The sequence below is a fragment of the Calliphora vicina genome, chromosome 3, assembly GCF_958450345.1.
Source record: "Calliphora vicina chromosome 3, idCalVici1.1, whole genome shotgun sequence".
Lineage (NCBI taxonomy): Eukaryota > Metazoa > Arthropoda > Insecta > Diptera > Calliphoridae > Calliphora > Calliphora vicina.
In genome coordinates this window covers 110,165,696-110,179,576 of record NC_088782.1, presented here as the reverse complement: position 1 = coordinate 110,179,576, position 13,881 = coordinate 110,165,696, and the positions used below count along the sequence as shown (strand labels likewise).

General features: G+C 28.9%; 1 protein-coding gene across 1 annotated transcript in view; it reads left to right on the top strand.

The window, feature by feature from the left end:
* The window catches only part of Atg1 (serine/threonine-protein kinase unc-51-like protein Atg1), a 69,345-nt gene that overhangs the window by 17,863 nt on the left and 37,601 nt on the right, over nt 1-13,881 (top strand). The window contains exon 2 of the mRNA XM_065503110.1: nt 8,045-8,218. Within this exon, the coding sequence (XP_065359182.1) occupies nt 8,045-8,218 (174 nt within the window). The remainder of the gene's footprint in view (nt 1-8,044; nt 8,219-13,881) is intronic.

Below are 13,881 nucleotides of genomic sequence, written 5' to 3'. Positions count from 1 at the left end.
TTTTTAAATTTTGTTTTCCATATAAATATCACTTTGGTGACGTGATTTACAAAATTAGGGCCTAAATTTCGATATCTTATTCTAACTGACGTGATCTTCAGTCATACCTGTACTCTATCGTAATGTTTTTATTATTTTTTCTTATTTATTAAATTTCTACCAGTTTGTAAAAACTTTTCAGTCTCTATTTGTTTATTCTTTTCACACTAACATTTTGTTAGTGCACAATTTGATTACGATTTCTACCTGTCTGTCTACACGTTTGTCTGAAAACTTACACTATGCAAAATATATTAGACTATCAACAAACAAACAACCAACTAACAAATGCGTAATTTGTGGGGATTGCTACGACTGCACAACTAGGATCTATAAGAAGGGGGCGGTAGTTTAGATTTGTCATGACTTTTGTGATAAATTATTGTGAATGAGCTTTTAAAAGTATTAAAGTTATTTGCGTAATATTTTTCCTCGTGCGATATTACTCTAACAAAAAACAATAGATATAGTACATTTTCTCAACAAACATGCTTTGGTACGACTGAAATTTTAATTGGTACAAAATGCCAAAGTTTGATAACTGGAAACATCACAAACGTTCTTTTTGAAAGATCCTAGAATTGGTACGACTGCGATTTTTGTGACAAATCATTATTTAACTTCTTTTCGTCAGATTATCGCTCTTAAAAAATTGATAGAAAGCCCTTTTTCTAAAGGAAAAAAATTCGGAACTGTTTACAAAAAATTTAAAAATATTCAATCCAAAAGGGTGCTTGCTATATCTACTCAATTGCATAATTTTTGCCTTTAACATGCTGCCTTTGTATCATCTATTTGTTTAAAAAAAGTGCAACATTGTAAATATATACGGCCCACTCGTGTCAGATTATTAGACATTGACTAATAATATTTTCCCTAGATTTGTTATTTTTTTTTTTTTATCAATTTATTTTGTCTACATGCTTCTGTTTAATAAAATATTGTTATCATTTTAATATTTTTTTATTACAAAACAGCAAAACAAAAAAATAAATTATAACTAAATGATGAAAGTGTAATCGAACTCTGTTTGAGAGAAAACAACAACAAACACAAACAAAAAGTACCAGAAGATAAGAATGACAGTTGTATTTATACATTTGCAATATTAAAATCTATAATTTATGCTGATAAATGTTTATAAATACATAATACAATAATTAAAAATACTTTCCATTTTGTTAGGTTTTATTTTAAGCATACAAGAAGAAAAAAGTTAACAAATTTAATTTGTTTACAGTTTAATTAACTAAAGATTATTTTTTTGATTATTTTATAAAAAAGTGAGAGACTTAAATTCAAGGCGAATTTATATACCAGGTGGTGGCAATGGCGAATTCAGAAAAATACGAGCGAATTCCTTAACAATTGTCTCATTGTTTGCCTGAATATGTCACTGCCACCACCTGGTATAAAAATTCGCCTTGTTTAAACTCAGCTGGATTTTGAACTTACTAGACTTAAGGTTTTTGTCATAAAAATGCATTATGACAGTTGTTATAACGTAAATAGTAAAACAAATTTAGAAAATATTTCTATATGCATTTAATTCTAAATAAAAATATTTTAAAATAAAATTAGTATCATGTTCTTCAATGTGTATAAAAATCTTTACAACAGTTGCATAAAAGAACTTGTCAGTGAGTACCTGATAATACTAAACCCGCATCTCTATGCTCTCTGTTTGTGTAGACAGGGAGAATATGAATAGTTCACACAAAATCAATATAAATGTTAGGGAAGTAAGCACATACAGAGTAAGTCTTTGTAAGCTTTAAATTCATCAAAGGTGACGTTTCTTAATTTGTAAATGATTTCACGATAGGGTTCATAATTTCCCGAACTTTTTCCATTTCCAGGAATTATTTTAAATATCTGTTAATTACCGGGAATTTTTTTAGTACTAACTTAACCAAAAATTTTAATTGGTTATTAAAAAATAGGCTCCTCATTCTTTAAGGAATACTCAAACATTAAAAAAGATTCTTTGGTTCAAACATTTACCTTTGAGATATTAAAAAATAACTATAAATCTAGAACACTCATCGATCCAGTGTTGTTTGTTTTCACAGTTGCAAATAAAAGGAAAACATCAGTCAATAAAAGTCAAATATCTTAAAATAATAAGGCCATACCGCCTAATAGGTATTTTTGTAAGATTTTTTCATGTTGGAGTCAAATCTCTTTCCGCCGAAAAATTTCTACTGGTTTGGAAACAAGAAATAGTCATTCGGGTCTTAACCCGGAGAATAGGGTGGAAGATGGAGCATTTCGTTGCCTAATTCATGGTTTTTTGCCATGGAAACTGCTATCTTGCGGAAAGGTTTCTCATACCCAAGTGATTATTCAAAAATTAATCCATTGAGCCATGTGAGATGCCTATGGCTTTCACAATCTCTCGTGATTTTTTTTCAATTGTTTCGGGTGAAGATATCTCAACTGAACGTCCACAACATTCGGCATATTAAGTAATTGTACGGCCACAACGAAATTCAGTAAACCACTTTTTAACCATTGAAATTGATGGTGCAAAGTTCCCATAGTATTTATCAAGCTTAGCCTTTATTTGAGTGATGGTTTTTTTCCGCAAAAAATAATAGTTAATGAGCAGACGAAATTCACATTTTTCCTATTTCTCCTCAAGTCACAAGGCAGTCTGCTATCAATGGCTGTCAAATACAAACTAAACGACCCAGCTTGTTCAAATTGACAGCTGTCAACTGACAGATGCCTGTTGACAGGAGCAGTGTTGCCTTTTCAGTTAAAAGCCGGGAAATTCAAAAAGTCGCGGACTTATTGACCGTCTTATGTAATGACATCTTGTTGGTTACATATAAGATCAATGACTGGTCGGTGGTCAGGAATAATTGTTATTTACTTCGTTGATATTCGTGTTGTTTATAGATAATTACACGAAATTCATCCATCTCCCTTAATTCCATCTGCCATTTAGCTCTGATGGTCACTGGCAACCAACTAAGCAAGAAGAGAGTGTCATTGATCTCAAGCCCCTTTCGAAAGGAGAGCGATTTCTGCCCCCATCCACTTCATGCCACCAGATAATGCGATCATGAATAGCTATAGGTTAAATAACCGTCTCAAATAGCCAAACAGTGACTCCATGGTCTTTGACGTTCAAGTTCCAGGACAATCTCTTATTCAGCGAAGTTATTTTGTAACTCATTTCGAAAAGACATTCGCTGGAATTTATATGATTTATACATTGTATTTCGAAAATGTTTTCATTCGAATCGAATTACATAATAACCCTACAGAATTATACTTAGTTATTTTCCACTATCTGATAGTGCCAAGTGTTCTCTGTTCAACTTTTATAGTTCAACTGAGTCTTCTCTAGGTATATGAGGATGGCGTCATGTAATATGTAAATCCACTAGCAGATCTATGAATTTAACAGAAAAATTCGGAATATGATGTTTTGAAATGTTATAGTGACGAAAAAGCATTTGTTACTAGGGAGGATAAATCCTTACAAGTTATTGACATTTTATAAAAAATATAGTCAGCCTAATTATGAATAAAAAATTCGCCGGTAGTTTTTTCCCATTGAATTTTAATAGGAACAAGTAAGAGAGCTATATTCGGCTGTGCCGAATCTTATAAACCCTTAACCAAATTATATTTCAAAATACAAATTTTAAATATTTTTAGGTAAACAACAATTTTTTTTCCAAAGTCGTTTTTTTAATATTTTTTTAAAATTTTTTTTTTCGAATTTTTATTAAATTTTTTTTTAATTTAATTTTTTTTAAATTTAAAATTTTTTTTTTTTAAAATTTAAATTTTTTTTTTTTTAAATTTAAATTTTTTAATTTTAAAAAAAAAATTTTTTTTGGTGACAAAAAAACTTGGGGTTAAAAAATAATTTTTTCGATTTCGGCCCATTGTAGGTCCAACTTACTATGGTCTTATATACGTCGTTGCAAAGGTCTTTGAAATATCTATTATTAGATATCCATATTGTCTATATTAATGACTTAGTAATCTAGATATAGGTCAAAAATGGGTGAAAAATCGAGGTTGTCCTGGTTTTTTTCTCCGATTTTGCTGATTTTAAATAGGAAACTTCTCGAAAGCATGTCTGACAGAATTATTGAAGATTTGGATCTCGAAGATATCTGGGGTCTTCAGAAAATTGATTTCAACAGACAGACAGACGTACATGGCTTAAACGACTCCGCTATCTATAAGGATCAAGAATATATATATACTTTATAGGGTCGGAAAATTATATTGTGGAAATTACAAATGGAATGACAAACTTATATATACCCTTCTCACGAAGGTGAAGGTTATAAAAATGAGAAATGGGAAAAAACTCCCGGGGAATTTTTATTCATAATTGGGCTGAATATGATCATATTTAAGTTATATAGTTTGCATTTTTGTAGGAACATTTACGCATCACTTTGTACAATGCATGGTAGACATACATATGCAATAGTTTTGAAATTGAAACACATTGAATTTGAAGTATGTATTTATAAACTAAATAAATAAATACTTACATACATACATGTGGTAATGATATTTTTAAAACGCAAAATTGTGTTTTTTCCTTGTTTCTTTTTTGTTGTCTCACAAAACACGTGGAAACATTATGCATGAATTACAAAGAAATTGAAATAATAAATAAAGAAAAATTGAGTACATATTCATTCTAGTAAAATTGTATTGTATGTAAATTAGTGATGTGGAAAATACCGAGTATTATTTAGCTAAGTATGAATTACTTAAAACATTGTTATGGTTACTTAAACTTTGGTTATTGTAGTAATTTTTGAATAGGTGTCTTTTTATACCCATTATTTAAAAAGATGGGGGGTATATTGATTTTATCATTCCGTTTGTAACATATGGAAATATTGGTCGTAGAATAAAAAAATAAATATATTCAGAGTCCTCATACGATTCTAAGACGATCTAGCTAAGTCCGTCCATCGTCACTTTATCCAATTATGTACACTTCGGACCATAACTGATTCAAGCCCCCATACAAGGTCCCCAATTAATGGTGGGTATAAAGATTCTATTTGGTTTTTATTTTTTTATCATAAATTTCTTTCAAAAATATGTTCCTCATGTGTGCACTTACACTGCAGTGACATGTTTACATTATATTCAAGACTTTAGATTGTTTTCCCTCTAACATTTTGCAAGAGGAAACATATGTTTTCTGTTATAACTTGTCTTTTTAAAGAAGTATGTTTATTTTAAGTATTTTTACTTATAGTGAAAAATACCAGCCAGACAATTTAATGGAAATTTACACATGTTTTCCTAAATACATATGTGTTTATTTATACTTATAAATAAATAAATCTCTTACAAATTGCACACTATAAAGTGGAAGTTATTTTTAACTTAAAAATTGTGATAAAATCTCGGCAGAGAGATATTGCTTGTCTGTGGCAGTTTTATAGTAATAAATAATATTTTTTGAAAAAAAAAATCCTTCGTAAACACGTGCTTCATATAAATATGTTTAAGAGTGATATATGACTCCTATAGAAGAGTAGCAATAGTTCTTTTCACATCGTAGCAAATGATTATAGTTTTGAAATTATATTTTAGCTAGGGTGGCTAAATTATTCATTCCTTTAGCGAAATATTTGAAATTACCACTATCGCTAAAATATCACTACGGAACTAACCCCCTGTCTATATTTAACAAATATTTGTCATAATAATTAATGACGTTAGTTGTCAAGACAAAGTTGTCTATACAAAAGCACTAACAATTTTGTCATAACGAGGCAATAATAATAAATTTTTATCTTGGCAACCATTTTGACGTTTATCATGATAAAAAAATTTGTCAGGTATAGACAGGGGGTAATTTGTGCAAAATTTTGTCAGGATTACCGCATAATAAACATATTTATGGCCGCTCAAACATTATTCCGGAAGACATTTGTATGGGGGATAAGTAAAATCACGAACCGATATTGCCCAATACCAAACTAACCTTATAAACAGAGAGTATTTGTGGAAATGAACCAGCTAGCTCCTTTTGTTTTGGCCCTATCGTGTTTTCAACAGTCAGACAGATGTACGGACATAGCTAGATCGTCTTAGAGTCTTATGAGGACCCAGAATATATATACTAATGTGGGTCTGCGACAAATATTTTGATGTGTTCATGTTTTTAAAAACTGTAATTTCGAAAAAAGTTTCCATTGTATTCTAAAGTTTTTTTACTAATGCAACCAGTCTTAACTATTAACTGTTTTAATATCTAAAATTCATTTAAATAACAAACAATAATTCAATTTGCAACGTGTTGAATTCCATTTAACAATTTCTAGTATATAATTTAATTCATGTTATTGTTTTTAATTTAATATAAACATTTAATTGATTATTATTCTAGTAATTTCATTAGTAATCAAATAAATAAAAAAATAATCATATATATATTGTATTTAATACATTCAAATCTTAATATACTGTTAGACATGCTATTCACAATAATTTAATTTCATTTTTTTTTACACTTGACCCACAAACACTGCAAAAAATATAATGAAATTAATTCATATGAAATGATATGAGTTTGGAAATGTGTGCCATAGAATTCTAATCTAAAAGAATTGTTTTAAAATAATTATATTTATATAAGCAGTCATTATAATGAATGGCTAGAAAAGAACTTTAAACAATTACTTTTAAGGTGTTCAAAATGGCTGGCTGTTTGAGTAATTATGACAAGTCTGAAGATGGGTTAAAGTCAAACATTGTAATTAAGTATTTATAAAGAAGGTTTAGAGGAAGAGAAAAAAGGGAGTGTTTTTAAATGCCAGAAATTAGTTCATTTGCATTTAAACAAATACCCTCTGTCGCCGATTTCCATTCCGATGGCAAGTGGAATTAATTCTGTAATGAAGTTTATCATGACAAAAATTTATCCAGTATAGACTTTTTTATGTTTATCATGGCAAAAATTTATCAATATTATATATGGTAATGGCGAAAATAACCCTCCATATCATAACCCCCTGTGGTTTGCTGTCAAGACAAAGTAGTCTGAGCTGAAGCATTAATCATTTTATCATAATCCTATGTCTATACCTGATACATTTTTGCCATGACAAAAATTTAAAATGATTGTCAAGAGAAAAAAATTATCCATTTATTACTTCAGCTCAGACAACTTTGTTTTGACAACAAACGTCATTAACTGCTATGATAAATATTTGTCAAGTATAGATTAGGGGTAACGAAGCTAACACTAAGACTAATCTGATATTTTTTTCTCTTGACAACTATTTTCAAGTTTATCGTGACAAAAAATTTGTTCTTGATAAGCATTTGAAATTTATCATAACAAAAATATATATAGAGTCCCAGTTACCCCTGTCTACACTTGACAAACATTTAACAACACAATTAATGACGTTTGTTGTTAAAACAAATTTGTCTGAGCAAAGTTACTAACAATAATACTAGTAAATGAGGACTATACCTGATAATTTTTTATCTTGATAACCATTTTGACGTTTATCATGGCAAAAATGTATCAGGTATAGACATAGGATTAGGTTTGAATACAGAATATAGTAGGAGTGTAATTTTTATTATTAGTAATAATTAAACTCTAGTTAACCCCCTGTCTACACTTGACAAACATTTATCAAAACAATTAATGACGTTTGTTGTCAAGACAAAGTTGTCTGATCAAAATTACTAATAATTTTGTCATAACGAAGCAATAATACTAATAAATGAAGACTACCTGATAATTTTTTATATTGACAACCATTTTGACGTTTATCAAAGTAAAAATTTATCAGGTATAGACATAGGATTAGGTTTGAATATAGAATATAGTAGGAGTGTAATTATTATTATTAGCAATATTTAAACTCTAGTTAAATGTTTATAAAATGTATCATAACATTCTTTTAAGTTAAACTTTATAAAATTTCTTTCATTATATTAAACATTTTTATTAATTTCAATTTATTTATCTTTTCCCTTACAGAGACATTTTCCGGTTGCCATAAAATGTATCACCAAAAAAGGTTTGATAAAAACACAAAATTTACTGGGCAAAGAAATTAAGATACTGAAAGAACTAACAGAGCTGCATCATGAGAATGTGGTGGCTCTATTGGATTGTAAAGAATCACAGGATTGTGTTAATTTAGTAATGGAGGTAAGTGAGATTTTCAAAGGAAATAATGTATTAAGTAGTAGTTATAGTATTTGAAATTTTCCCCTTAAGATCAATTACGATTGAAAAACGTTTAAGAGCCCCTCTGGCACCTGTTTCTAATCAATGTTTAGCCTTGAAATTTTTAATCTGTGAATGAGTTGAAATCTTTTCTTCAGATCTGTTCTAGAACTACTTTCTCCATCAGAGGTTTGTGTAAGAAATTTTCCCATTTGAAACTGGTTTCGAGATGGCATTAAAGTTCTTTTATAGTTTCTTTGATTTTATTACAGAATAGGTTTTGATATACTATATTTACCAGAAAAGCTTTTAAAAGCGGGTCCAATGAAATTGTTCCGGAACTAATTTGTGACCTAAAAAAACAAATTATAACTAGTTTCTAGAAAACTGAATAGAAGTACTTTAGAATCACAGAATAGGTGGATACATAAGTTCTACTTATGCTATTAACCCCCTGTCTATACTTGACAAATATTTATCGTAACAATTTTTGTCAAGACAAAGTTGTCCGGGCAAAAGCAGTAACAATTTTGTCATAAGGATGCAATAATACTAATAAATGGAGACTATACCTGATAATATTTTATCTTGACAACCATTTTGACGTTTATCATGACAAAAATTTATCAAGTATAGACATAGGGTAGGGGTTTGTGTCCAAACTTGTTGTAGAAAATTTCCCTAAGTCATTTTATTTTTCTAATATTGTAAAAACGCCAATTTAGTTATTAAATATGCAAGGCAAATAAAAAACCCAATTAAATTTAACACGCACTAATTTATGTTTATACATATGAAGGTGAGGTGATGTTATGTAGGATGATTCATGATTATTTCCTGATCTCGGTGTTTATAATCAAAACAAATACCATAAAAATAACAAATATGACGACTTGAGTTTTTCATTTAACAAGACAAAATAACAATAACAAAAAGCAAACTTGTTGTTGTTTTCTTTTTAATAATTTTCAACTTTTACTTTATCAATTGTTCTGAATATTTAGCACATATATTTGTTATTGTTGTTGTTAAACAACAGCAATAAAAAAAAAAATAAGAAAGGAAATAAGACTGCACTCACTTACTAGATTCGTACAAATATTTGTTTAAATGGATAAATAAAATTTTATTGCACACAAATTGGTGGTTGGTTCAATGACTTGGTTTGCAAAGTTGTTGCTTTAAACATCTTTTTAGTAAATTGCAAATGTTCTGTAATTTTCTTATAACATAAACAATTCGTACTCATTTACATTTATTTGTACGCATATTTGGCATCACTGCTTTACGTCAAACCTTTTATTTATTAAGCCCCTGTCTATACTTGACAAATATTTATCATAACAATTAATGATGTTTGTTGTCAAGACAAAATTCCCTGAGCAAAAGCACTAACAATTTTGTCATAACGAAGCAATAATACTAATAAATGGTGACTATACCTGATAATTTTTTATCTTGGCAACCATTTTGACGTTTATCATGATACAAATGTATCAGGTATAGACAGGGGGTAACTCCCCGTGACAAATATCCGTAAAGGCATTATTTTTAGATAAAAAAGGGACAGCAAAATAAATTTGTTAAAAATTCGCAAAATATCCTAAAACTATCAGCCTATAGGCAGAAAAATAAGGTAAAAATAAATATAAACAAGTAAGAGTGCTATATTCGGCTGTGCCGAATCTTATATACCCTTCACCAAATTATACTTCAAAATTTTAAATATTTTTAGGTAAACAAAATTTAGTTTTTTTTTCAGTTTTTTAATTTTTTGGAAAAAAAAAATTTTCGATTGTTATTTTAATTTTTTTAAATTTAAAATTTTTTTTTTTTTTAAATTTAAAATTTTTTTTTTTTTTAAATTTTAAAATTTTTTTTTTTGTTTTTTAAATTTTTTTTTTTTAAAAAAAAAAATTCGGGTTAAAATTTTTTTCCCGATTTTGACCCATTGTGGGTCCAACTTACTATGGTCTTATATACGTCGTTGCAAATGTCTTTGAAATATCTATTATTAGATATCCATATTGTCTATATTAATGTCTTAGTAATCCAGATATAGGTAAAAAAATAGGTAAAAAATCGAGGTTGTCTTGGTTTTTTACACATATCTCAGCCATTTGTGGACCGATTTTGCTGATTTTAAATAGCAAAATTCTCGAAAGCATGTCTGACAGAATTATTGAAGATTTGGATCCCGAAGATATCTGGGGTCTTCAGAAAACTGATTTCAACAGACAGACAGACAGACAGACAGACAGACAGACGGACAGACAGACAGACAGACAGACAGACGGACATGGCTTAATCGACTCCGCTATCTATAAGGATCCAGAATATATATACTTTATAGGGTCGGAAATGAAAAATGTAGAAATTACAAACGGAATGACAAACTTATATATACCCTTCTCACGAAGCTGAAGGGTATAAAAAAATGTAAAAAATAGAGAAAAATATTTAAAATTTTTTATTTCTATTAAATCCCTCTCTAATGTCTATTCGACATCCAGATTGGTGCATGAATGCCGAGTGCCTTTTACCCCCTGTCTATACCTGATAAATTTTTATCATGATAAACGTCAAAATGGTTATCAAGATAAAAAATTATCAGGGTCCATTTATTAGTATTATTGCTTCGTTATGACAAAATTGTTAGTGCTTTTGCTCAGACAACTTTGTCTTGACAACAAACGTCATTAATTGTTATGATAAATATTTGTACGGACAGGGAGTTAACGTGATGGAGAGAGATTCTAACCTGGAGTTATTCCGGATGCCAGGACTCTCTGTTGTACTCGGCAATAGTATCGCGGATGAACTGGCCAAAGCAGGCTCTCACGTCTGCAAGTCGACGAGATCGATCGTTTGGTCGGTATAACGTTCTTTTGTTCATATATGTATTATTCTTTGTTGATATTCTATTAAGACCTGAACATCCATTCTGTATTTAAAATGGCAAGAAGTATTTTGAACTTTTCAAATATTACAAATTCCATACTAAAAATATTTCATATGCCCATCTTTATTTAAATACTATTTGCTGCACCTTGTATTTTTTTTTGCTTTTATAATTTTGTGTTTTCCTTGAATATATTTTTGTTTTGTTTGTCCAATAAGTCTTTGACCGGCATTTGTTCAATAATTTATATTCAAAATGTTCTGTAAATAATGTTAATGTACCATTTACTTTATTTTTATCGCCTGATTGTTGGTGTCAAGGTTGAAATTATTATAATTATTATTCTTATCAGTAATTTACTTTGTGGTTGTGGGTACACACAATTTTAATAGGATTTTCTTTTACGAGTTTAGTTCTCGTTCTGTTTGGAATAGGGAATTGTAGTGGTTTTTGTTTTACATCTGTATACTTATGTTGAGATAAGAAAATTTATTAATTTTTGTAATATTTTCTATAGATAAATGGATTTTAAAGTTTTTTTTTAATTTTACTTAGAGCTAGTTATTTACTTGTTAGTTAAACATGGTTTAAAATGCTGTTAATTTAAAAATTAATTTAAAAAAAAAATTTAATTGTAGTTTTTATATATAGTTAGTAGCTTTTATTAACCATATAACATGGTACGATTTATAACATCACATACGATGCTTTTCAATTCTAAAGAAGTATAAATTTTTTGGCCAATTAAAAGACTTAACGAAACTTTATTTTCGAAACCGAAAATATTTCCATGAATCTTTAAATACACATCTGCTCAAAATAATAGATACACCAAAATTTATTTTCTAAAAACGAAAAAAAATAATGGTATATTGTAAAATTATAAAAAAAATTCAGTCGATTTTTATTTATAGTTAAAAGGAGAGTAAAAAACAAAAACAAAATATTTCATAATTAATAATAAATATTATAAAGTAAATTAAATTTCTTAAATTTCGAAAAATTTGGTGCTCATAATAATAGATACATTTTTAAAAATTCTTATTAAACAAAAGCTAATAAATTTTATCTTAAACAAATTAGTTTATTATTAAAGTAAAGCTAGTATCCAGTATATCCACCTTTGTTTTGTAAAACTTTCTCCACTCTTCTGGGCATACTGGATATCAAGTTCTGACACTTCTCCAATGGAATCTCGTACCATATTTTTTGCGTTTTCTCCCATAAATCGTCTTTATTTTTGAAAACTTCCTTCGAAAGCCTTATCTTTAATTCACTCCACAAGTTTTCTATTGGGTTTAAATCAGGGGATTGGCTGGGCCAGCTTAAAACAGGTACGTTATTCTCCAAGAACCAGTTTTTAACTAATCTTGAACTATGTTTTGGGTCGTTGTCCTGCTGGAATGTCCATATTAATGGCATATTTTCCGATGCATATGGAAGCATTACGTTTTCCAATATGTCTCTACACCTACTAGCATTCATGGTATCTTCTATTCGGAATATCGGACCAACACCATTCCATGAAAAGCAACCCCAAACCATTATGTTTCCCCCGCCATGTTTTACCGTCTTTTTTGTAAATTTAACGTGGAATTCTTTTCCTTTTGGTCGGCGTACATTTCTTTGGCAGTCGTTTCCAAACAAATTTATTTTTGTTTCGTCGCTCCATAAAATATTTCTCCATTTTTTTTCGCCTTCACACCCGGACCATTGTAAGTGCTCTTTAGCAAATTCTAATCTTGTCTTGATATTTTTTTGGCGCATTAGTGGCACTTTTCTGGCAATTCTTCCCGGCAATTTAGCTTGTAAAAGACGACGACGAACTGTTTGTGGACTGATTTCGTTACATAGCTCCGCAGAAATAGCTTTCGATGATATGAAAGGGTCTTTTTTAACCATAAGGACGATCCGCCTATCTGTTTCTGGACTGGTTTTCTTTGGTCTACCGCGAGTTTCTCTTTTTTGTTTTTTAGATAAAGCATTTTGGACAAAATGTAAAGATCTTCCTATGCTCTTTGCAATTTCCCGTAATGATTTTCCTTGATTTCTCATCGTTTGAACAATTTTTTTCTCATCTTCGGTACAATGATGATTTCGTCCCATTTTCTTCAAAAGAGTCCTATTTTTTATAAAATTGTTGCTAAAATTTAAATTATACTTACTGTTTCACGTAAATAGGAACAAAAAATTGCACAAAAAAAAAATTGTATATAAACAAATTACAAATTACTGATGTGTATCTATTTTTATGAGCAAATAATTTTTTGTAATTCAAATAAATTCGTTTTTAAAAATCAACATGAAAGCAAATAGTTGCCAGATTTTTGACTGACATGACATTGCCAGATAGAAATTTTAATAATATGATGTATTCTTAACGCTTGCGAGGAAATTTTCAATGTTACCGCCATTTAAATTTTTTCCAATTAGGTGTATCTATTATTTTGAGCAGATGTGTATATTCATTTAGCATATATTAAATACTATTTGAATAAATTCAATTTTAAAAATTTTAACGATTTTTAAAACTTAACGAAACTTTATATTTGAAACCAATTTAACTAAACTTTAATTGTTTACATATGTTGTAAGATTAGATAGGATTCTTTTCAATTCTAATGAAATTTTAAATTTTTGGCCAATTAAAAAACTTAACGAAACTTTATTTTCGAAACCAAAGATATTTAATTAAATCTTTGGCTATATTCGTTTAGCATTAATAAAATACTATTTGAATATA